General features: G+C 36.5%; 1 protein-coding gene across 3 annotated transcripts in view; it reads left to right on the top strand.

Moving 5' to 3' along the window:
- The window catches only part of PRKCZ (protein kinase C zeta), a 67,394-nt gene that overhangs the window by 12,375 nt on the left and 28,043 nt on the right, over positions 1–26,976 (top strand). For 2 of the 3 annotated variants that reach the window (XM_040587943.1, XM_040587942.1), the window contains exons 4-9: positions 310–399; positions 812–862; positions 19,776–19,861; positions 22,832–22,963; positions 24,142–24,223; positions 24,940–24,992. In XM_040587943.1, coding sequence (XP_040443877.1) covers positions 310–399; positions 812–862; positions 19,776–19,861; positions 22,832–22,963; positions 24,142–24,223; positions 24,940–24,992 — 494 coding nt within the window. Of the gene's footprint in view, positions 1–309; positions 400–811; positions 863–5,879; positions 5,998–19,775; positions 19,862–22,831; positions 22,964–24,141; positions 24,224–24,939; positions 24,993–26,976 lie in introns of those variants that run through there. The other variant, XM_040587944.1, reaches the window with a different exon arrangement.

Raw genomic sequence — 26,976 nt, forward strand, 5'->3', positions numbered from 1 at the left:
AGGTTACTAGGAAGTGATCTTGGTTTTTTTCTGCTGTGTGTTAAAAGATCTTTAAGCACATCTATTCACTTTTGCATTTTGTTGTCCCCTTGCAAACCAACATAGTATATTTATATCTACTGAGTTTTGATGAAATTCAAAGAAAAGAAAAAAAAGGTGTTGATATCTTTTGGCTTTGTTCAAAATGCCAGCTTAATATCAAATGATTGAAAGAAAAGCAGTCCTGGAGGCTCGTGTGTTTATTACTAATTGAAATTCCCCACTTAAGCAAATCCATGACTGAAGAATTATATGTTGCTTTTTTGTTAGGTGACCCATGTACCATCTCATCTCAGATGGAACTGGAAGAAGCCTTCCGTTTGTACTGTCAAAACAGAGATGAAGGGCTGATTATTCACGGCAAGTATTACACTATTCAAGAACCTGTATGCATTTGTTGATAATCCTAGTATAATTTTAAATCTGAGATTGGAACAACTCCTTTGCGTGTCAGATAATGTTGTTCTATATGTAGCTGGTTCCCTATAATTTGATGTTGTAAGAAGGAAGTGTTGTTTTGGGTGTGGAGCACAAAGTTGAAACCATACAGTAGGCTTTGAGGGGGCTTCAGGCTCTAAAATGCACAGATTTATGAATGCTGTGGTCAAATATAAGACCTTGCTAGTATGGAACCAAATTCTGATAATGTCACTTCTCACGCAGAATTACTTAAAGGCTTCCAGAAACTGTCTTTGTGTAAACATATTCAAGAATCAAGGAAAAAGTACTGCTGAGAATCTTTTCACTTAAAAATCTAATCTTTTTGTTTTAGTTTTCCCAAGTATTCCAGAGAAACCCGGCATGCCTTGTCCAGGAGAAGATAGTGAGTACTAAAATGTTACCCAGTTTTAGCTTTTTTTCAGACACATGAAAGAGAAATATATTTAAAGATTTTCATAATCTTTCACGTGTATCTGCTGTGTGGTTTCTTAATAGAATGTGAAGTGCTTGGTATTTTATCAACAGAGAAATTATATAAATCAGCATTGTAGTACTGTGTTAATATTTGAGGATTAATATTCATTTTCCAGTATTGGGAGGAAATGTCAGGATTTTAGATGTGCATTTGAATGTGGTCCTTTGCTTTTGTGGTCCTCTTGGTTTCTTAACTTGCAGGGAGAAGAAGTGATGTACTGAAGAAGGGGGAAATAGAGCTTTTTCTATAAAAACTAGTTTGTTATTAATCTCTAAAATTTTTCTGTATTAATATCTTAAAAAATCTTGTGAAAGGTACATAAACCTCTAGAGGGAAGATACATGATTCATAATGGTGTGCTTGTATTAGAGTAACTTAACTGCACAGGGATAAAAGGATTAAAATAGCTGTATAGTCACTTTTTTGTTATGAAGGGGTGTCATCAGTATGTTAGTTCATATGTCTGTAAATGTTAATGAAAAGAATGTGAATAATTGAGTGACAGAGTTACCAGGTGATGCTTGGCTAGTCACAGTTGTACAAATGCTAACTGAAGAATTGAAGGACCTTTGCTCTTTTCTTAGGAAGATACAAGAGCAGATAAAATTAATTGCTGATAAAAGCAAGTAATGCATACTAGAAGACAGTTGAAGACTGGCTAAAATGTGTAGTGCAGTGGTCAGTAGTTGTGAAGAAGATTTTTAATTAGAGAAATAATACTATCATACTAATAGTTGCTCTATTGAGAACTTTTACTGAAATTTAAAAGATGGAGTGAGATGGAATAAATACCAAAATATTATAGTTTAAATATGATTTTTTTTACATTTCAACTACAGTAAATGGTTACATGTAAAAAGCAGTTTTCATGTTGTGGCTAGGTTATTGAAGTTGTCTTAGAGAAAGAAAAAAAAGTAAATGTGCAACACTCTCTGCTGTCCTTGTTCAGCCAGTTAGAGAAAATAAGCTGTTTTCTACGCAGATCAGAAGTGCAAAACAGATTATTTTCCTTGAGACACCTAATTTTTTTTCCAGAAGGAAAAAGATGATATCTGTGTGGTGTTCCCAGTTTGCTTTTAGGGGGAGCCAATCAAACTTTGGTATAGCTGTTTCCAGTATACTATTTTCCATATATCTGAGTTTTTTCATGCCTGGTTTAATGTTCTTGTTTGTGTACTTTCTTGTATTTATCAGAGTAGTAGCTTGGTGGGTTTCTTATTAATTTTGTTCAAGTTTCCAACAAGGAAATGGATAACCAGTCCATCTTGCTATAGCACATAATGTACTTTACTGCATGTGTAAGCAAATAAGACTTAATTTCAGTACTTGTTTGTCCATGAGTTAAAATTCAGGTGAGGACTGTCTGGTTATAATTTAATCTGTTGAAAGTGTATGGGTTTTACTATGATGTCACTTTCTGATTTAGCTTAACAGGTTGAAAATACCTGTGGGAAAATATTTTCAGGCTCACATTCCATGATCATTCTGGACAGAGTGGTCTTAGTTCTCTAGGTCTAAATGTGTTCTTGATGTGATTTGTATACCAGGAATCCTGCTTTTTTCTGGAACCTGAGTTACAGAAGGTGTTACATCCTAAACTGAACCCTTTCCCTGGAAGGGGGTCAGGTTTGCATTGGCAGGCAAAAATTGAACCTCTGTGAATACTGTTAGCAACAGTAACAGTTTTGGTTTTCCCTGTGCCTTGTTACTTTTCTCAAATCTTATTTTGTTAATGATATCTTAGGATGTTTGGGGTTAGCTCAGTGTCTTGTGTGCCTTTGACGTTTGTGAGACTTACAGTACAAGTGATGAATTGGGGGATTAGCTAGCCTTAGGATGCTTGTCATGCTCTGTCATGGCAGACTTTGGTGCTGAAGGTAAATTTAAGCATTCATAAGTCTTCAGACTGTGTTCTGTGCAACTGTGTCTTTCAGTGAAGACAGAAAGGTTGATTTTATTTACATTTCTAACTTTGGGGGGCCTCCCACCTTAGTTCTGCAGTTAAGAATGGAACGACCAAGTCTCTATAACTTGCTTCTAACTTGTTGGATGAAAATTGTAGGAAGTGAGCTCATATGGGTGTCTGTGCCACTCTGCTTTCCCAGTATAAGAACTGAAAGAACCAGCTGGCTCTAGCTGTGCTTCCATTCCTGTAGCTGTTTGAAGAGGGAAGGAGGAAGTACTTGAGTTGTGCCAACCTGGACTGGTGCTACTCCCTAATAGAATTATTTGCCCTTATTTGTGAAAACCCAGAGCAAATAAATGGGACGTGCTGTCAAGAAATGTAAGCTAACTGGAGGAGAGACAAGGATGTTGCTTAAAGGGTTATCTGTGCAAATTATATGGCATAATAAAGTTCACTGCAATTTAATGATCTCATTAAAAGTGTAGATATTTTAGTGCAAAAGTTTTTTGTGTTAATTTGTTAGATGTTTTTGTTCTCTCAAGCCATGAGATGAGCTACAGAAGCACATAGGTTAGTGTGGCTCAGATGACCTGGTTATTCTGTCTGTAGGGTATTTCTCCCCACATGGTTTTACAGGTCACGTTGAATGATGCTTTGATTGTTTAAAAAGCCTGCTTAGTAGGATGTGCTCGGTAGGTGATTTGTGGTCAGATTTCTTGTAATTTAATGAATTCATTGCATTTTGCTTCTTTGCATCCATGGGGCCTACATGGAAATCTGGTATTGTGGCCTAGTTGTAACTCTTTTCAAATGGTTTTACAGCAGACCTATTAAATTGTATCAGTACTAATTTAGCATCAACTAATGCATTCAAGTGTTGTTCATTGTTAGCTAAAGGCATACAACAAAAATCTGCATTGCATTTAGACTATGGAAAAGTTATTGATATTGGTGATCTATTTTATTTAAAGGACTATTTATTTTGACAGGACTAAAATATCGTCCTTTGATCGTAAAATACTCAGTGTTTTTCACATACTTGTTTTATGTGGCTTTATCATTGTAGTTCATAGGAAATCCTTTTAAAAAATGAGGATATTACATATGCACTTTTCTAGAGCATTAGGTTTACACTATAAAGGAGCTTATGAGTTTGCCTCAAGTTATTTCCAGAGATGAATAAACAGTTGTAGTTGTCGCTCTATCCAAAATGGGCTTCCACTTAAATTAGCAGTCTAAGTGTGGACTTTTAGTTTGTTACAGAACTGCAGACAGCTTGAAATGGAATTTTTAAACAAAACTATTCGAATGCTAAATTATTTCATTTGCAATATGTTGCTCAGACTTGTTCATATTGGGTCACGGAGTGACTATTTCTAATAGTATGTAATCTTCTGAATCGCAAATATTTTGCAGTGAATTTCTGTAGAGTTGTAGGTTTTTCTCTCCAGTTACTTCAGAACAATTCTTTGGAAGAAGAGTGCAGAAATACATGCTGAATGTTCTGCATTTATGTTGAAATGTAGTAATATAGTTGCTAGCTGTCCTGGACCTTTTTAAATTGTTTTGAGATTGTACCAGCCAGCAAAGCTTGAAATAAATGCACATAATCCATGAACGGAATAAACTATGTGACTAATATTTCAATTCTATTTGCATGCCTTAAGAAAAGTTTTATTTTCATGCTTGAAGAACCTACCTTCATATTGATGCGATGCTGTCTGTAAGATAGAATTTGTACAGTCTCCAGCATCTTGTATTGTCTCTATTCCTTTTGCTCCTGAATTTTTGTGCCCCTTTCTTTCTTTTTCTTTTTTTTTTTTGTTTTTTTTGTTTTTGTTTTCCCTGCCTAGACCCAGCTCACACTATAAATGTATGGCTGCTGTATGAACAGTACCTTTTACCTTCAGCAAGACAGTTAACCCATCCCCACACACTGGAATGGCAGTGCTGCTATGTGGGTGAGGTGGCAGGATTCCTGAAACGTCTTGCATCTCTTCCCAGATACTGAATGTGACCTCTCACAGGCGTTTCTAGCATCTGCTGGACTGGAGCCGTGGATACTTTATCACAATGTTTCCTGATAAAGATGGCAGACTTTTAGGCCAGTCTTTTGTGTTTAAAAATATTTTTACTTTTTTTAGTAGATCAGCTATTCTTTTGGAATTGGTATTAAACAAGGTTGTTTCTGACATGTTCAGGTGTGTATTTCTCTTCTGTGCTCGTGATGGCCTTCATGATACCCTGATACAAAGCATGGTGTCTGATTGGCAGTTTTATAACTTAGTTATTGTAGTCTCAGCTTATTTACACTGACAGACCTCGATCTGATTTATCGCTCTTGGTGCTGCAGTGCATTGTATAACAAAGCATGTTCAGCTGAACAATTTCTATCGATTTGTAGGACTTCCCTAATGGAATTGACGGTTTTATCAGAGAAATACTTGTTTTTGTGACATCAGCTCCTTGACATCCATGCCATGTTTTAGTTTGTGCCTCAGCTGCTAGCTACAGCCTCTCAAGGGAGCCAGTACCACCCGTGCCTGGATACATGAGGCAGAGATGTGAAAGGGAGAGACGGGGGTAACCAGTCTTCCATTAAATATTTGCTCTTAATGTTCGAGCTGATCCTGCCTATTGTCCTTGCTATCTAATGGTATTCAAACAGCGGCATCAGTGGAATAAAGGGAAAATGTTTCATTTCATACCTCCTACATTGTAAAGCATAAAGAATTACATGCTGAAGAAGCTAAAGAATAAAACCCAGTGAGTAATGCATGCTTTTTCTATAGATTTTATGTATCATCATTGTGGTTGCTGTTAAGAATTGAGGCCATTGATGCAGTATGTGTGTACGTGTGGTGCAGTAGATAATAGAACTCAGCATTTCGGTTATGATACAGTTGCTTTGCCTACCACCCTCCTTTGCAGCCATAGATTGTTACAAATGCAGAGATTCCGGCTGCCTCTTGTGCGTAGGGATGTGGCTGAGAGACCTCTCAGAAATGCTGATAAAATTGCATTGAAAGGACTCTTGGGGAATGTATTTTAGGAGGAAAAGAACAGAAAAGTGCGTGGTGATGCTGCTGCTAATATTGGAGACTGATGAAAGAAATGTATCCAAAAAACCCTGACGGTATGTGTTCAGGGCCTGTTTATTGTAAGATTGCTGATGTAAAGATTAACAATTTGGAAGCATCATGTTCTAGGGCCTTTTTGTTGAATTGTGTTTAGTGGATTGTCTTAGATGGGTGTTTTTTAACTGTGAAATAATTGTTTTGAATTAAGGTTTAGTTTCTGATATCGTCAGAATAAACTGTGCTAGTTTATTACTTCTGCATTTTTACATCTGAACAAATAGATATGTGTGTTCAATGTTAAAAATAATCTTGGATTTGGGGAGCTAGTGCTTAACAAATTTTGGGGTTGTTTTGCTATTGGTTTCGTTAAATAGAAGAATGCAGGCTAGGAAACCTTTAATTTCACAAAAGAGAATGAATATGCTTTTAATGTATAAGTACTTACGGCATTAGTGTGATAGTAGACTAATGATTTTATTATCTAATATTTCTGGCTGATTTTGCTGCCTTTTTTTTTTTTTGGTAATGATTACACTGTGTTGTGGATGTCTCTTACGCTCTTTGTTTATCTGCTTGGTATTTTAGAATTAGGTGTTTGGACTTGATTTTTTTCCCCAAGCCATCTTTCTTGAAAATTTCATTGTAGGATTGTGTAAAGGTATCAGACTAACCTAATTATTGTTCTGAGCTATTTTATTTCAGGCATAGATGTTTTGTTTTGCTTTATGTTCTGTCTGATACTACAAAATAGCTCTGTAAGGCTTCTTGCTATGGTAGTGTGGCCTGTAAATATTTTTCTAGCTCATAAGGCAGGTTTTTCCCTTCATTTGTTACTGTATTGGCAGCAGTGATTAGGTTATTCAGAGCACGTGAACCAATTTCATCCCCCAATGAAGAAAGGAACTATTGCGACCATAGAGACTATTCTGAAGACATAGATTGGATTGCGCTGGATAATTAGGCAATTTTGAAACTGCTAGTAACCCTCTCCTGGTTTTTAGTAATTGAACTGACAGAGGAGAAAATTGGACTATTTTTGATGTAAGATATATTGTTGCTTAGGAATTGAAAATAGCTGTGTCATAGTTTCTGAAGAATACCTGAAATCTCTTTGCCAGTCTTAACAGTGTACCACATTTTTTTCATATGTGGCATATTTGAAAAATACACATTTTGAGATGGTGTAAGTTACTGAAAACAGAATTGTAGTTAAAGGTCTGTTTTGCTTATAATCATTTAATGTTTTTAGTTATAAAATCTAAATGTTTTTCTTGGCTATGAAACAACCAATAAAGAGTAAAGAGCTAGGCCTCCCTTTTGATAATTGAGGTGTGAAATTACAAAGCATCTGATTGTGGGGTTTGATATCTTCCCTTACTTTAAGATGCTGGATGTCTTAACAGATGTTTGTACACCAATTTGTAAACTATAAACTAAAAATACAATGGAATAAGGAATGCTTGGACTAGTTTTTAAGGTGTCATCACCAACAACCTGCATTCTTTTTTATTATCTTTTTAATTTCACACCCTTGTCTTAGCTATTGCTCAGAACATAGTGTAATCGTGCAGGAAACATGTCACCTGGTTTTAGAAAACTTCTTTTGAATGTAATGTCTAGCTTAATCCCCGTGTGTTTTCTCTCATACTTCCAGTCTATATACTTGTCATAAGTTGGTAAATCCACTTTTGATGTACAGGCATTTGGGGTAACTAAATTTTGCTGTTATTTGTTGGAATTAATGGACATCTGTGAGCCTGTTAGGCCTGTCTGTTTCAGTAGCTTGAAAGAGCTATTTAATGACTAACCTCTTAAATGATGTGGTCAAGGTTAATTATATATTATTATGCTTGGGATTCTGTGTAATACTTTTTAAAACTGGTTGCTCTATGCAAATTAAGTTTTTTAATGTTTAGCTGAGCCACAGAAATAGCAACGGAGGCCTGCAGGGCAGGTAAATGAGCTCTTCAACACCTATCTCTTGGATTTTTGAGTTGCTGTGTGAAAAACAGGATTTTGTGAGAGATTTCAGGTGCTGCTGTTTTGAAATGGAGAGCACTTCAGGAGTGAAGCCTTGTAAGACTAAGTAGTGACAGCATTTGGCTAGCCACTGAATACTTGCTGTCAGTACAAATCTGGAGGGTAAATAAATCCTCTGAAGTAAAAAAAGCTAGAAGCGTCTAACTCTAGGCATGCTGAAAGGGTTGTTTTCAGAAGAGGCATGTGAGTCCTAATCATCGCTGTCACTGCAAGAGTTAAGCGTTGAACAGACTCTGCAGTTCTGTCCTTAAACCACAGGGGGAAGGTAGTGACTTGGGTAGTGGAAAAATGAAAAACTGATATTCTCAGTGTTGACTAGGAAGCACCTCATCTGTAATTCTGAACTTCCATTACTAATTCTTCTGTATCTGTAAGTGCTTGTCCTTGTATTAGTACCTGGGGAAATATTTAAAAGGAAACCAGAAACTGTTTGAAAGTAAAACTTCAAAGATTTTATTATGGTCCTCTTTACTTTTACAATAACGTACTCATTCTAATTATAATAGTAATAATTATAATGCTGTAATATGCTTCTTCCAATAATTTATCTACTGTGTTCTTCAATAAAGCAGGCACAGGTGCCCTGTGACTGGTGTAGGACTCCCTGGTTTTTAGATTGTCAACTCTGATAAAAACTATTCTTACCCATAGGGATTGCAAAGAGAGGAAAGCCTCAGGCAGGCAGAGTGATAAGTTTGATATTGTAGGGCCTGAAACAATAGATCTGGTGTTGGAACTGATCTATTAATTTCAAGGTGCAATCACTGTTTTTAGCAATAGCACTACTGAATTTCGTTAGAAGGAATGGGTATCATCATAATGATTTTTACACAGTGGATCTCATCTTACCCACTGATAATGGAGAGCATGCTAAAAATCAAAAGGGTTTTAGGTGGGAAGCAGTGCGTAAACTTTGCACGTTGGTTATAACTATTCCTTTGCTCTGTGGTGTGAATTGAAAACCCCCTTCCAGAAGCTGAAATGTTCATTTGAAAGATTTAAACATGCTTTCTTTAACATGTTAAACAGTATAGCTTTCCATTAACAGACCGGATGAAAGGGCAGATGCATAAGACTGTATCATATGCAACTTTTTTCCTCCATAAAGATGAGAAGCTGTTGGATGGAAGGTTGCTTTCTTGGGAGATTAATTCTCTGTGTTATAAAAGAATTAAGCAAACTGGAAGACTTCCTTGGTTTGCTATTAGAATTAGTGTATAATTGTTGTGGCTTAACCCAGTAGGCAGCTAAATACCACATGGAGTCTCATGCGCACACATCCTTCCTCCCCATCCCCTATAGAATGGGGGAGAGAACTGGAAAAAGAATTAAATTTATGGTTTGAGAAACAGACAATTTAATAGGACAGAAAAGGAAGGGAAAATAATAAGGAATGATGATGGTAAAAGAACTAGAGTGTACGAAACACAGTGCACAATACTGACTGATGCCCAGCCAGTTCCGGAGCAGTGGCCCCTGGCCAACTTTCCCCCTAGTTTATGTACTGGGCATGAGGTCATATGGTATGGAATATCCCTTTGGGCAGTTTGGGCCAGCTGTCCTGGCTGCATCTCCTCCCAGCTTCTCGTGCCCCCCAGCCCTGTCACTGGTGGGGCTGAAAAGTCCTAGACTCGGTAAGCACTGCTCAGCAGTAGCTAAAACATCTCTGTATTATCAGCATTATTCTCATCCTAAATCCGAAACACAACACTGTACCAGCTACTAGGAAGAAAATTAACACACTCTCAGCCAAAACCAGGACAGTCATTTAATTCAGAATATAACAGATGTGATGAGTAACTCCTGAAACTGTTCAGATTTTTTTATTTAGCTACTGTCACTAAATAGTAAGTTTAGTAGTGGTTTGTATTCCTGCAAAATCTGCTTCTTTTGTACTTGTGAAATGTATAAATGCTGTATCTGTATAGTATATGAGGAAGCTCAGATGGGGTAAAAAGTACAAATGGGAGAATCTCTCGGAGATTTGATTTATTTATTGAATGATAAAAAGTAAGCGTAGTTCATAGAACTCAGGTTGTGACATCATCAGAATGGTCATTACACACACTTAATTTTAGCTTGCTTTCCTCCAAATATGAGCAGAAGAAGGTGCTGTGAAGTACATATGTGTCAAAACAGTCAGACTGAAAAGCGATAGGTCTGCAGAGTTAGTCCTGCTGCAAGGTAACAGTGTCCTCTGTCATACTGACGTATTGCATAGTTTAGTTTTCTGGGTATAGTATTAGCAGATGACTGATTAAATTGGAAAGAGTTCAGAGAAATAGGCTCAAGGGTCTGATGTCTTCGGAAAGATGAAGTACACCTTTATGAAGTAATAACTAAAATGAGTTTCTGTCATTCTGCTAATACTGGAGAAATGTAAATATTGGGAAGGGAAATGGAACTGTTTTAGAGTGGATCATAAGCTGAAGTAATGGAATCATGCTGTGAAGGAAAACAGCCTGACTCAGAAAATGTGTCCTAACCCTGAGACTGTAAGAAACAAATAATGGTTTCAAGGGCATTGTGAAGGCCACTTAGAAAAGCTTTATGAATTTAAAATAAATATTAAATCCATTTTGAATAGCTGGTGGGTTTTTTAAACAGTTTTGTATTTTTACGGATGATGTAATGAAATAGGTGTTGGTGCCTATGTCTCGTATACCTGTGCGACCAAGTGAAAATTTGATCTGACCAAGTTTTAATTGATCACACTTCCATAAACTGGATTCAGTTCCTTCTGATTGCTGTATAGCTCAGTTGCAGAAAGAACTGGGATTCACTCACCCCTTGCAGCTACCAACAGGTATGAGTCGTGTACTCAAAGGATTAACTTTTTCTAGAAAATGTGTGGTGTCAAGTCTAGATTAAGATCCCCAGCAAGTCTTAAATCATGCAGGCTACTGATAATGCACAGTAGAAGCAAATTCTTGCAGGAAACTTCATTGGGTTGCTTCTCACTTCTTTGTATGCCTTCTTCAGTAATTCCAAATTATATAGAAGACAGAGGCTTTCTGTTTTCAGAAAGCTTTTATTTATAATTGAAAGTAGTGCTTCATATATGTGCTAAGACACAGAAGTTTATTAAAAAACAAAAGTGGCCTGTAAAGTGGATGCAGATGTAGATTAGCATCCAGTAACTGGATTTAATGAGGACTTCTTGAGTAACACTTTGTGTACTTTGCTTTGTTATTTTCAAGCACATCTGATAAATTTCATGTAAAATCATAAAATTCTGATGTCTGGTTATGAGAACTTTATAGAAGAGGAACTATAGAAACTATAAAACTAATGAAATAACTTTATAGAAAAGCCATAACCCTTGCATAGAAAAATATTTTGAGTTCTGAGTTAAACAAGGCAAGATAAAGTCTTGTGAAGCAATGAAGTGCGATTTTGGACACTGAAAGCATAAATTCCTTTAGCCACTTCAAAATATTTTAAGCTATAATATTTTTCCTGTATATCTGCCATATTAAATTCTTGGGGGTTTTGGTTAAAGAAAGAATTTTAAATAATGCTGGTAAAAGAATGCTCTCTTGTATTATTTTGTCATGTAATGCTATTATATTTTGGCGATTTAGTTCCAAAATAATTACCCTCCTTTCAAAGAAAGTGCAAGTTTAATTTCATTAGTGTATGCTGGAAAGATTATACAAACTTCTGTAGACCCTGCATACAGGTCAATGTAGTGTTGTATGTTTAAAACAAATCAACACTTCTCAGCAAACAACCTTCTTGATACATAAATACCAAATCTGTTTTCAATAAATTGACAAATGTTTTTGCTTTGACTAGATAATGAGTAAACTCTGGGCCATAGTCACTGATTTGTATTCTTAACAGTTCATAGTGATGAGTTAATAAATGGTTAGTCTCAAAAGCAAAAAGAGAATGCAAATTCTGCAAATGACTTCACAGTTGGAGTTCTAGGATTTGGTATGGAAGTGGATTGCCCGAACTTCCTACAGTTTCTCCACCAGGTGGCTGGGAGAATCTTCCTCTTAACCTAGTTTGGTACCAGATTTATCTATCTTGGTAACACTGCAACTGTATTCAGCTGTTCAACTTAAATGCACAGTAGTCTTTAATGAAAAGAAACCAATTGTTGACCGCGATGTAGCTGTGTTAAATTGTCAGTCTTTCTTTGCAAAACTGAACCTCACCTTCAGCATGAGGTTCAAGTTATAACTGTTCATGTGCATTGTGCAACGTATATACAAGCCAGACAGATGGTCAATTTAGCCATGGGACTTACTGTGCTCAGCAGCCTAACCAAAACAATCCCAGTTCTTATATGTGATGTTAAGGTAATCTGGATCAATTAAAAATGTGGGGTTTGCTATATCTTATTGTAAGATTATTTTTTTAAAAGATTTTTTGTTGTTTGCCAGAAACTTGCCAAGTATCTCATAGCAAGCAAATGCATGATGGTTGGAGGGTTACATTTCCGTTACCATTTTCAAGAAATAATTTTGTAAACTGTGTTTGTGTTTGCTGTTAAATGTCTAGATAGCTTTTTTAAAGTATCAGTTGATTATTATCTTTTGCTTAAGAGATAGTAGGTCAAATCCGTGGATGTCTCCTGTTTGTTTGATAGCTAAAGTAACTATTTTGTTTGTTATTCTGGTAGGATGTAGTTGTCTTTCACACTGGATGTGAGTGGCACCTCTGAGGCCTCATCGACAGTATTTTTCAGTTCATCAGTCCCTCTGATCACAAGTAAAGGGAACTTTTAAGGACAACTTACCTATTGTCTACATGTTTTATGTTTTGTATTCTTGTGAATGTAAGGTGGTATTATTTTTTGTTTGAAAGCTAATGCCTCTATTTTTAAAAATTGTTTTTAGATCCCTTTTGTTTCTTAATTTTTTCATGCAATCAGTGTTTTTAATGACAAGGCAATCTACATTTTCTAATCGCCATTCATAGTGAGCATTTTAACTTGGAGACCAAGAAAGAGCGTAAGGCATTAATAGGTGTGATTGATCTAAAGAGGCATACAGCACCAGTGCAGCAGAGACCTCTTGAAATAGAGTTGTTACCTCTGTTTTTATTGGGGGGTGTTGTTTTTGTAAGTGTGACTTATCACCTTGCAATGGCATGGAGCCATTTTAACAGAAGGATATGAATATAAGCAACCAGGAGATCATGCATGAGAAAACAGCGTGTACGGCCGACAGGTTTTCCACCTAGCAGTCCTGAAATGGGAGTCAGTTGACCCCCTTTGAAGTCAGTGGGGAACAGAATATTCAAGCAGTATTCTAGCTGTGTTGCAGTAAATGCTGGGTAAGCATTCCTGTTGTGAGAGTTCTATTTCCTCATTGGTTCTCTGCTGATGCTATATGTAGTACACTTCCTTTGTCATTATTGCCATCTTAATTGTGCTTGATTTTTTTAAAATTTTTTTAATAGAGGTTGATCTGACTTTGTAGTTAATTTTAGTGGGTGTTCAAAAAGAAAAGAAGGATGGGGATATATGGTTCCCCAACTGCTAATCAGTTTTAAATAAAATAAAAAATGCTGTCTTCTGACCATTTTCATTACTGCAAGAGGTGGAAGTGCTTAATACCTTTATATTGTTAAGGATACACTTTTCCTGACTTCTGAAAAGGAATGGCACTTGTACATAGCAGCTTATTCATAATAAAAAGAAGGGGCAGTTAACATCCCATACAATGTGTGTCTGTTACGTGCTTCAGAAAGCAGTTCTATTGTTTCAATTTAACTGTTTGGGACATATTAAGTAACAGATATGTGAAACAATGTACTAGCAAAGTTCTTTAAAATTTACTTTCCCCAAACTTCTTCTATCTTTATATGTAATTATTTTCATATGTTACCTTTTCATCTAATTCAGTCTTATCTGAAATACAAATATCAGTTTCCTACTTGTAATTCATGAGTTGGTTTTGAAAGAATGCTCATTTGTCTGCTCAGCAAAACATTAAAAGAACAAAACAAAAACTGGGCATTCTCATACTGTCCAGCTGGCAGGCCATGTAATTGGCCTGTAAACAAGTTGCATTAATCTCTGAGAAGTGATTTGCAGCAATAGCAAATTATCTCTGTGCTTAGTATAGTAAAAGATTTTATTATAGTTTGATCACATAAAAGTAGACTTTGGAATTGCATTTGTAAATCCAAATGCAGAAGAAGAAAATTTTGTGGCCATCTTACTGCCATTCATTGATGTAAACCACACTTCTCAGGCAACTGCTTAGTTCTTTTACATATTTTAAAAACCCCAAGCATTTCTAAACTTTCAGGTGGAAAAATAATATTTTGGGCTTCAGGGCAGGTTGGGCCTGTCTCTCCAGTTGTCTCTTCTTCAGTACTGGGAAAATACGTTCTCACTTGAAAAAACAATTCTGACTTCTTCTATTTCTCCATCCTTTACCAAGTTACATTTTCAAAGGTAAGGTTCACATCCTTTCTGCTGAGTTCTGAGGAGGCCGCTACTGGGCGGGGGGGGGGGGGGGGGGGGGGCTGTAATCTGTAGATGAGTTAATTTGGAATGAACACTGAATAACAGACAAGTGGCTGATACATTTATATCCATAATTACATTTTTTTTGTCTATTTATTTTTTCCTAAAAGTGGGTATTTTTCTTTAAAGATGGAAAAAACCCAACCCTAGGGAATGTCTTTAAAAAAACAATCTTAAATATATTTACAAGGTTCATTGTGCATTACTGTTAGTGATGTAGTTGCACAGCTTGACAACAGAGGGAAGAATTGCACAACGGCAACAGTCAGTTGTCTCACACTGCTTTTTACGTAGAGACAGCTGGTTAATTTTGTTTCAGTTTGAGTATTTTTATTTCCCTTGTAATATTAACTTGAAAAAACAGTCTCTTTTTTTTTTCCTGATTTCCCAAACTTGGAAGTAGATAAAGTTCAGTACATTCATTGTAATTAGAATATGTATTTGTGTTCCTTAATAAAAAATTGTTACACCTGTTAGCAGCTTAAAATATCTTTTGAGTTTTCCTCTGGACTTGTTCACATACAAAATGAATATTGAAAAATACTTCTTTTTATTTTGTTACGCAAAGGCTTGTCTTCAATATCCATCAGAAAGATTATTTCAATTAGGGATATGATATCTCCTTCAGCTTCCCAGCAGCTGACTCAAAGTCCTTGATGAGTTAACTGATGTGTACTATAAAAATAAATGGAAAACCTAGCCTTTTCCATTAAGCGCAGTAATAAAATACTTCTGCTGTTGTGATGGAATTCCTTTTTCTAGTTAGCTGGGATCAATCATGACTCTAAAAACTTGCAAGTTTCATGGAATCCCTTACTTATTTAATGCTAAAGTGTTCTGGAAACATCTACCAAAACATTTTGTTTCATGTTCAGAAGTACCTTTTTCCCATATGAAGTGTAGGGGTGAAATGCATACTGAAAACATTTGTTCACACATCATAGAACATTGACAGTAAGTTCTTTGTTTCTTACCTCAAGATACATACTTGCTGCCATTTTAAGAACCTTTTTATTGGTCAAGATGGTTTCTTTCATCTAGTTTAGCTCTGGTTAGGATTTTTGAAGCTGACTGCTACTAAATAATATTAAAAACCCAACTCATTCTTATAATTTCCTGTTATTCTTAAGTGAATCTTTAGGGTGTCCTCTTTCATGGGTGCATTACTAGATACACAGAATATGTGTTTTAGTCCAGTTCTATAGGTTATTCTAAGCAGGTTGCCCAGGGTCATGGCCAGATGGCTTTTGAATATTTCTACAACCTCTCTGGTCAACCTGTCCCAGGGCTCAGTCACCCTTGTAGTGAGGCGGTGGTCTGCGATGGTCAGAAGGGACCTCCTGTGTGTGTTTGTGCCCGTTGCCTCTGGTCTTGTCACTGGGCAGCACAGAAAATAGCCTGACTCGGTCTTACGGATCCCTTCCCTCCAGGTGTTTGTGTACATAGATGGGATGTCTCTGAACCTTCTCTTTTCTAGGCTGAACAGCCCCAGCTCTCTCAGCCTTTCCTCATATGAGAGATGCTCCAGTGCTTTGGTCATCTCTGCGGCCCTTCTTTGGACTCTCTCTAATAGCACCATGCCTCTCTTGTACTGGGGAGAGCTGGTGGATATGGCACTGCAGGTGTGGCCTCACCAGTGCTGAGGGGAAGGATCAACATCCTTGACCTTCTGGTATTGTTCCTTCCTGACACAGCCCAGGACACAGCTGCCTTTGCCACAAGAGCACATTGCGGGCTTGTGTTCAACTTGGTGCCCACCAACACCACCAGGTCCTTTTCTTCCAAGCTGCTTTCTGGCTATTGGGCCCCTGGCATGTACTGGTGTGTGAGGTCATACCTCCCTGGGTGCAGGACTTCACGCTTCCCTTTGAGCTTCAGGAGCTTCCCTCCCTGCTCAGTTCTCCAGGGTTTGAGTTCTCTTTGGCAGCACAACTGTCTGAGTCCCAATTTTGTATCATCGGCGAAGCTGCTGAGGGTGTGCTCTGCCCCATCCAGATCACTGGTGAGGATGCTGAACAGATTGGAACCAGTGTTGTCCCCTGGGGTATGCTGATACTCATGGTATTCCAGTTAGACTTTGTGCCACTGGCTGAATATGGATTACAAAAATGAATACTATTATTGGTAATACTAAGAACATATTATTCTGTCATATAATCATACTGTGCAATAATAATAATAACGGAACTTGTGATATATAAAGGTGTGTCTTACAAGCATTGCTGTTTTCTCCTTTTTTAACCTTCATCCCTTTTAGAGTTGGGGAATGGGTTTGCCTTGGACCCTGCGCTGAATCAGCGGCAGCTGTAGTGGTAAACTGCAGGGGTTCCTACTTCTTCAGGCTACACTATATTCAGGTTTTGTTGGACTGCTGCCTCACAAGTATATGATATAAACCCCTGACTTTGATTTAATATTTACCGGTAATTAGGGAAGTGACTTGTTCCTTTATTTACAGACTTCATCAGCACAAGCTGCTCGTTAACTTATCATTCACTTAATATTCCTCGTGTCAGTGATAAGCTAATGTTCAGCACACAGATGTATTAGGTTGCCTCCATATGGTGCTTTGTCTAATGAATCAATTAGCTATTTTGGAAAAAATCCTGGAGTTTCTTTTTTCTCGTGGTGAAAAGTCATCCTGCAAATGGTGGAATGGTTTTTCATTGATGTTTGTGTTTGAGCATATTTTTAGGCAAAACCTTTGCAATAGTTTTGCTAGGTTCTCGTGTATATTTTCTAGGCACTTAGGAAAAGCAGTGTTTTTTGTTTGCTTTAAAGTTTGTATTTAGCAGATTTTGAAGAGCTATTAGGGTTAAATAAACATAGCCAGTGATACACCTCTATTCTAGTCACTGTATCTTTGCCACTTCTGTGGCATGCAGTCTTTCAGCTCCTTTAAGAATTCGGTTTTTTTCCGAATTGTTAACAATTGATTTAATAGTGCAATGTCTGTTTCAAATGCTGGAAAGTAAACATTTGCACATGCAAATAGAGTAACATATGAATGTTTGTGGATTTGGCACTGTAGATGTGTGGAGTCACAGAAACTTCAGTACTTTCGTGTGCCTTGCTTTTGAAGGACAAAAATAGAGTATCTAAAATCAGACCCAGTATTACAAGCAGTGTTCACACATTGTATGTCTGTAGGCTGTGATTTTGGCTTGCTCGATATTAAGTTAAAATAATTTTCAACAAACTGTTCGCTATTTGCATTGTCTTTTGACAGGGAAAATGTTTGGATTTTTTTTTTTATTTAAAAAAACCCTAAACTTCATCTATAAGTTGTGGATATTTAAAACTTAGCTGTTTAAAACTTGAAAGATGAGAATTTAAGATGTTTTTGGATTAACTTCTGAGGATTATAAATTTACAGTTTTAATACCTTGTCAGAATGTAGCAATGCTTATCAATCAGATCTTATCAATGTTTTTAAATGAAATATTCTTTGCTGCATTGTCTGGGGCGTTTTAGTTAACACAAAAGGATTTTTCTATATACAGTATTGGTCATTATGGATTTTTCACTTGTATTAGACTGATAAAAGGACAGCTTTAACACTAACATAATATTGGACTCTGTTTAAAAGCAAAGAAACAAAAAAAACCAACCCCCCCCACCTCACCCCCCTCCTCTGTTCAACTTCCTGACTGAGTCTGGTGGAGAAGTTGCAATTTTTTAAGAAGAAAAATAAAGCAATATGATAGACCCTGTTAAGGTGACAGGGAAGAAGCGAGGATCAATGTTATAGTGACCAAATGCAATTGCTTGCTACAAAACTGAGTTGTTTTGGCTGGCAGAACCAGTGTACCTAGGTATGAAATACAGCATATATGGAGCCATGCACAAGGTATCATAAACACGTATGGTTTACTGTTGTCTTCTCAGATGGAGTTATTTATGATTCCTATGCTCTTTAGTTTTCCTTTCCCTATGAAACTGCTGTACTTAATATTTTTCCTGTTCAAAGTACATGAAATAGATTTTGTACAAGCTGCCAACTGTGTTAAGTTGCATTATAACTGGTATAAATATTTTGTTTTTTAAAAGGCATACCAGTTAAAACTTTGTATTGGAAAAATTTTACTCATCATGTTACTGAAGACAGCTTTAAAACAATGCTATTGAAATGAGAATTATTCTAGTTGTTCACATTTTTTTTTTTCCAAGTAAGAGGATATTATAACACCCATTAAAACACTGTAAAATACTTTTCCTGGAAATGTTTGAGAGGATGTCAGACTCTTCTCACTGCCTAAAATATGCTTGTTAACTTTTAAATATTACAGTAAACTTTTGAGAACTCCTAAATTAGAATTTCTTCATCAGTGCGATTAAAACAAATTATTCAGCAATGAAAAACCTGCCAAATATTTTTTTAAAGCTTTTTAGTCTCTTGGTAGCAGGAGTATGTTGTTGCTTTTAACATCGCTACTGAATTTTCTGCTTGCCTCGCCACCCTCTTCTGTTTTGCCCTGCGTGCTTCCCACTGCACCCAGTACCCACTTGCATTGCCTGCTGGGGAGAGCTGGTGGTCCTGGTTTGTGGCAGGGGTTGGCTGTGTCCCCTTTACAGCTTTGTACAGCTCTGAGTAGGGCTGGTGTTGCCCAACGGGGTTTTCAGCACTTTGTAGCAAATTCTCTAATCAGCCAGTCACGCTACAATTGCACACATGCATGTGAAAAGTGACAACAAAAGAAATTTGGAGTAAGTGCTAGATGCTGTCCTCTTGAAAAGTCTGGCTTAAACAGATTAAATGATTTGTTATGTTTAGAATATATCGGAAATAATTGGAGACCTACGCTTGAACTGTTTGCTTAACAGAAGGAAATATTTTTGGGTAACGTTTAATCGCAAGATACAAATGAGGTCAAATAATGTAACTCTCAAGACTTGTAACATCTTTAATATTGCATATCTAATAGCACCAGACACCCTTTACGTGTTTACATATGAAGGTGAGATCAGCATCGTAATTTTACCAGAGGAAGCTGTTTCTTTAACGGTTATCTGTTGCTCTCACCTGAGCTTGAACAGCAAGCAGCCAAGAAACTGTAACAAGATTATGATCATGTGAGGAAAAAGAGACAGGGATAGAGAAAAGGGAGAGGCAGTGGTGAAAGCACATCCTGCAGAAGCTGTCATTTACGGCTGCCTTTAAAAAAAAAAAATCGCAGGGATTTTAGCTGTGCGTTGATATTTAGAAAAGCAAGATTGTTTTAAGTCACAACTTGCTTCCCATAGTGTGTCTGTATTGCTGGGCTAGCATGCTGCTGCTTTACACCTTTTTCATTTCTTTCTTAGAATCAATCTACCGACGTGGAGCCAGAAGATGGAGGAAGCTGTACCGAGTGAATGGGCATTTGTTTCAAGCCAAACGTTTTAACAGAGTGAGTACTGTTGCATAAAATGTTGGGTTTTGGTAATGTTCTGTGGTAATTGTTTTCTCAGTCTGTGCTTTTTCTATATTTGAGTGTTGAAAAGAAAGGAAAAGCAAGATGCTTATTCATGTGACTTCTCAGTCTATGCAGTGTTATTCAGGTCATAACATTCAGGAAAAACTTGAAAATCTTTGAATCTAGGATGGAGTTAATAATATAGGATCGGTGAAATTAAATTCTTTTTAAAGTCTCTAAAAATTTTTTTTTGTGACTATTTAAACTGATATATATTTTGAGCACTTCTTACCTCCTTTCTGCTCTTTACTTGATTTTGATTGCTTGTTGAATCTTTTACCTTTAGTACTTTTTGTCACTTTTAAAGATTAGAGCTCTTGATGTTAGCTTTAATTGTTTTCAGTCTGAGGTATTACATAGTCTAATTAAGAACAAACACCCCTGTTTTATTGAGCTAAAATACAACTGTGTTAATATGACTTAATCCAAATACGCAAGTGAATGTCGCTTTAAGGCTGAGACACCTCCTTCACTTATCCCATTATGCCTAAGTATTGCAGCATATATACAAATGTAGTATATGCTTTTGGGAATTCCATACAAAACTGAGTACGGTGAGGTGAGTTTAGCTTTTTGATTCAACAGTAACATTTTTTATTTTTTTTAATTATGAAATTAGCTCTTTTTTTCCCTAATGCTCCCCACCCCAAAACTGCATTGAAGGAAGGAAAAGCCCTTTAAAACTCAGTATCATATCACATACTTAGGTGAAAAATATGTCATGTGTCTGAATTATAACATGCATTTGTATAATGTGATGTGTGAAGTAATGTTTTTTAATTTATAGTATGAAGCTTCAATGTGCATATTTGCTACATGGTTAAAACATGTTTCTTTGAAACACTGTGAGTGCATACCTGCCATGTTGTTAATCCATGTCATAGTGACGTTTTAACTGAAATTAGGCAAATAGTGAATATACGCATAAAGATTTTGAAACCTCATTAGCATGCTCATTTGTCAACAATCCTTAACAAGACTACTTTGTTATAACTATCTGTATACAAATGAAATACTATAAAGCTGGAACACAAAGCACATCCAACTGAAGTTAGTAATAAAGTTGATATGAACTGTAAAATGTGACATTAAAAAGTATAAATTAATAATAAATTATGGTCATATATGTATTACTGAATTAGATACTAAATCAAAATTCTGACTGGATTTTAATCCTTATGAATTCATTCCTCTTTCAAAATAACCTTTTAAAACTTTTTCACATAATTCTGGTGAACAAACACATGCAAAATCTAAATTTGTTGAACATAATGTAAAGGTTAACTCTTTGTTATGGCTGTGTTTGTAAGCGTTTTGGAGAGGTGAGAGAGGGGTGCCTGTATTACTGAAAGAATTTGGGACCTGACACTACATCTTTTTTTTTTTTCTTTTTTTTTCCTTCCCTCCCTTGCTTCCCTGCATCTGACTGAAATAAATGAGATTATTTTCTTGCATGTCATTTCCAGAGCCTAAGACATTTATTTAATTTTAATATTAGTGCTACCAAACCTGTACAAGAATACTGAAGGAAATCTGATGGACCAGGAATTTTGAAAGAATTGGCTATAGATAGATGTCCAAGGCTTCCTCTCTTATTAGGCAGTATGGTTTTTTGGCTATTTTTTTTTCCTGAGCAGTGCAGTCTGGGTTTCTCCTAATCAAGGAGGACTGGCTGTACAGATGAATGGGATGTAGTTAAGTTTTGTTTTCTACAACTGTCAAAATATGAGAAGGGCAATACAGAAAATAGTTCTTAAAAATTATCCATTCTTCATTATTTCTTCTATTATTTTTTATGTTTTCTAATACTACTAGTAAGTATTTATAGTAGCTTAACACTTTTGGGCGGGACACCGTGTGTGATTCATTAGTCTGAGGATCTGAATAACCGCACTCTAACTTGCCGTTTGCTAGGAGGAACAGAGTTCCACTGTTTTGTGGCTTTGGGACAGTTGCAGAGTTCTGTCTAAGCCTGAAGTGGGGGATGAGTGCAGGACTTCATCTGCAGCTTGCAAAATGATAGGCCATGTCTTAGGTTGTTACGGTAATTACTGTAGAAAATTTGCAGGTAGGGAATAGTGACTAAGTCTTCTGTTGGTAACCTGTGTGCTGTGTGGAGGGATGGCTGAGACTAGGTGACTTTTTGGCATGTAAGAATCTCAGATTGCTATTTGGCGTTTTGGATGAAGTGGATAAAATGACCACAGCACACATCCACTGGAAAAATTATTTAAAGATCTGCCCTGTTAAAGTCAGCAGTAGAATGTCTGGCTTCTTAATTTGTGCTCATTTTTATTTAATTTATTCAGATGCCATTTTGTTGCATGTATAAAAAAGGCCATATATTTTTTTATATTAAATAGTGCAACATAGGGAGGTTTTACATCAGACTTGTTAGATGAGTTTTAATTACTCAAAGTTTCTACTGATGTTTTACCACTGTTAAAGTATATAGGTGCAGATATTGAACATTCCTCATACTTTAACTTATCTTTTTTAACACTTTGTGCCAGTGTTCTCCAGTTTGTGTGTTTTTCATGCATAATTATGTAGCGCAAGTCCTGTCAGTTTTGTTTAGGTAACCTCTGTCAGAATCTGAAACTCAAAATATACTTATTCTCTAAGAATAATTTGCTAATGTTAGGCTGTAATGTGTTCCATATGCTGGAGATACTTGTTTTCCTAACATCCATTAAAAAAGGACTGCATTTAGCTGAATTCTTAAGTATAAAGTGTAACCTTCAGCTAGCAGGGAAACCCTGGATATTCTAAAAAGAATTATTATTGAACATCTGTTAGGAGGTGACCAGGATAGGTTCTTGTTGGGTGGATTCTTGTTAGATAACTACTCATCTACAGAAAATAATTGATAACTGAATCGATAATATGCATTCTGCCTTTCAGAGAGCATATTGTGGCCAGTGTGGTGAAAGGATATGGGGTCTCGGAAGGCAAGGCTACAAGTGTATCAACTGCAAATTGTTGGTCCATAAACGTTGTCATATACTTGTTCCACTGACCTGCAAAAGGCATATGGTAAGTTTGCATTCTGTATAAAGCTAAGATGTTTCATTGTGTCCCGTGTTGTTGTTTGTAGATGTGCATCCTGAGTATTTAAATGCTGTGTATGGCTGTAGATCTATGACACACGGTGGTATTTGGTTTTCAGTTCCTGAAATGACTATGGAGGGCAAGCCTTTGGATTGTGAGCAGTCTGGGAAAAGTGAGAAAAGAAAACTTGTGATACGATTTAAGTGTGAGCAAGCTTGAGTTTGACTTCTACAGTAGACATATTGCATTTTATATATGGATAAAAGAGTTGTCACTGACAATCTTGGCATTGGTTCCTTCTAGCCTATGGGAATGTTTTAAGAACTAAAGTGCTTGCATGGGTTTTGCGCTACTGCTTGTAAAAAGGCTTGTTGCTTTCATGGTCTTGCCATCGTGGTTTCTCCGGTACTTCCTCATCCTCTCCATTTCCCTCATTCCAGTGGCAATGCTAGTGTCTTTCCTTGGCTATAAACGTGCATCTGTATCCCTGAATATTAGCCCTTCCCCATACTCATTGCAGACTATAACCAGTGTCTCACAGGTGGTTGCCTCACGTTTTTTCTAACTCAAAATTTTAACCAGTATTTTTCTTTATTGGTATTGCATGTGACGTGCCTTGACATGACTAGATCCTTTGCCAATTTGTTTATGCGTGTTGCTATACCTACTGGAATAGTCCTACATGTCTCATAATGAGTTGGGAATGAGAGCAGCGTCCAAACATACTGTAAAACTCTTTGGTATTGCGATCTTTACAGATTTATGGAATTATGGAATATGCCAGTGCTCTAAATTCAGTGTGTAACATCATGCTGGAGTGTTACCTTAGTTGCAGTTCCATATGAAATGGACTCAGGAGTCTTAAATAGAATTAAAGTTTGAACTTGACAATAAAATATAGTAATCTTACTTCTAGAAAACAGCTAAACATCTGTTGCAGTTGCTGAGAATGGTTGACATGGCATTTAGGCTTTTGGTAGGCTGGTTTTATAATGCATTACAAAAGGTTAATATCAGGAAATATTTCCTGCCAAATCCAGTTTTCATTCTGGAAGATGCAAATATAAGCTTCTCATTATATTGTAGTTATGTGGCACGACATACTTAAAAAGGAACTGCATAAACCAACAGTTTTTTCCTATGTAACTTCTGTGTTTTGCAAGGATTCGGTCATGCCTTCCCAGGAACCTCAGTTAGATGATAAAAATGATGAAGTTGACCTCCCTTCAGAAGAAACTGATGGAAGTGAGTACTTTCTTGTTTAATTGGAATTCATACGTTTCCCCGTTTGGAGGCCCAGTTTCAACTCTTCCTGTTTGGTTTTTTTTGAAGTTTACTTTGGGTTATCTCTAGTTTAGTCCCATGGACTAAAAGCTCGTTAGGGACTCGGTTACAGTAGATGTACTTCTGAAGCATATCTTCTGGTTTGATTTCAACCTAAATTCGTATGCTCCAAAACCATTCCAGAATGTGAAATAAAGCACAGAGCAACTGGCAACAATGGATTTAGTTTTTAGATCAAACAAACCCCCTCCACTTCAGATCCAAGCTGTGATGCTAATATAAGTGCACCCTCAGACTTTTAAGTATTTAGTTTTGTGTAATTTGGAGTGTTCTTTCTAGGTTAATATTTTTTGATGGTTTAACCTGTCTTGTTTTAAGGGCCCATTTATCATACCCATTCTCCAAAATTATTCTGGCCTTTGTCAGATACTGTTATGAGCTCAAAGGTTTATCGTTGGATTTCTTACTGTCTCAGAGTTGGTTGTTTCTACAGCGCCCTTAGGATCTGCTGTCAGAATTACAAGAATAAAGTGGAAAAAATTTGGTCAGCTGTCCCTTGGTATCTGAAGTGAACTTCTGGCCCTAAGCTACTAAACCAACCTTCCATTTATCAACTTTTTAAATTATTTCTAATTAAGGTCTTTAATAATGACCAACTTGTTTGATTCCTTTTCCAGTTCCCTACATTCCTTCAAACCGGAAACATGACAACATTAAAGATGACTCTGAGGTATGTTTTAGAAATGTTTTTGTAATTCATGTTTGCACACTCTCAATCATACAGCTCTTTATAAAATAGGTAATTACTTGTCCTATTTCTTCTGCTACCTTTGAAAAAAGAAGTCTGGGTTTTCTTTCTGAAAACTGATTTTTTTTTTTAAGCATTTTTGATAGATTTTTGATATTTCTTCTATGTACAGCTCTTTCTATCCCAGTTATGATGCGGGAGAGACTTTGTTCTTTTTTTTTTTTTTTCCCCCTCCATTCATGTTGGGGCAACAGTGATTTAGTAGAGGGTTTGACTTTATTGGTCTTTGCAACAATGGTGGCTTTGACATTGTCTTGTCTGTTCTCTCTAATGGATGTACAGCCTTTATCACCCCCAGGCTACTTCTACCAGCTATCATTGTGAAAGTTGCTTCAGTCTGATAATACATTAACTATAGAGCTCTCTGAAATATTTCGTATAAATAATACCTAATAATTTATAGACAGCTCTTGTGGAAATACAAGTGGAATAACATACACTTAAACTGTTTTTCAGCTCTTTTGTAGTCGGTCTGATACAATCTCTCCATACCAAGAACGTTACTCCCTTAAAGCAGTTTGAAAAATCTCAATCCATTTTAATTCTAAAGAGCTTTAAGACATTATTTTTAAAAAGGCTTCTGGCATATTTCAAATAAATAGGATGCACCCGGCAGAACGCTAGCAGTTAGTTTGATACCCTGCTTTTAACAGGCCTTCACCTTTTTTTTACCTCTGCCTTCACGACAATACTTGTCACTACCATTATTTTACACTTGAGTAGTTCCTGCTCTTGGGTAAGCGACTGCCTTACTTTCAGACATATGTCTAGATTTTATCTCAGATTCAGAGTTGGAAGGGTATAAATTTGAAACACCTCAGATACTTTTAATTGCTATCTAGAATTGCTGACTTCTGATATAGTTAGTGCTCAGGTAGATGCTGTTTGTGTTTAATTTTTGCTAGGTGCTGTTTGCTCACCTGTTCTGAATTGTGCTGCTCTGATTTTCCCACCTTGCTTTTGAGCTTTACTGAAATAATTTAAGGTATCCTACAGAGAGGATGTGGCATTCTGGGAGCTTTGTTGACTAGAATCTTTAAGCTCTGAGCAATCTCTTCTAATAGCAGTCAATCCTAGATCAAGATTCTTTATATAAATACTTTCCATAGTTCAGCAGAATGCTGATCTGCCTACAAGTACAGTATTATGAGGTCAGGTAAAAATAGGCTGTGGAAGTATGTTAAAGCATTGTATATATTGGTGAGGCATGAAATGTCAGAGTACATGCTGCATTTGTCTAGTTCAACAGCTTGATTTTTCAGTCTCACATGTTCACATCTAATTTCAGCCGAGTCAAGATAAAATTTATATTTTTAACTAATTAATTTCAAAATAACATTCTTAATATTGGCATATTTCCTGCAGATTGTTGCATTTGAGAAATTGGTATCTGCTGCTGTATGTTCCCAGGCACCTATTAGAAATTTTCATTTTCATTAAAACTGTAGTGAACTTATTACAGACAGCTCTTGCCTAAACTGAAACAGACAGGTACATTAATTAGCAAATTACTGCTTCCTTATCAGCTCTTTTTTTTTTTTTAGAGAGCCTTTATTAATTTGTACTACAATATCTGTCAGAATATGAAATACGCTCTTCTACAATGCCTGCAGTTCAAGAATTTAAATAAAGCCTAATTTCTGAAGGCATTGCGTTCCATTTTCAAGTAGGGAATATGTAAATGATTCATTGAACAGACTACTACCTTGAAAAACACAGCAACTTTTAGTAAGAGCAAAACCAATACCAACCGATCATTTCTAAACAGATGTGTTACAATCAGCCATTCAGATCTGTGTGCCACTGACAATGGCCAGCAAACTCAGCAAATTCTGTCCAGTGGCTGAAGACCTCTTTGCTTGAATACTTACTTGTTATGAAAATGTCTTCTATTTCTAGCATCTGT

This window comes from Falco naumanni, chromosome 3 (assembly GCF_017639655.2).
Source record: "Falco naumanni isolate bFalNau1 chromosome 3, bFalNau1.pat, whole genome shotgun sequence".
In the NCBI taxonomy this organism is placed as follows: domain Eukaryota; kingdom Metazoa; phylum Chordata; class Aves; order Falconiformes; family Falconidae; genus Falco; species Falco naumanni.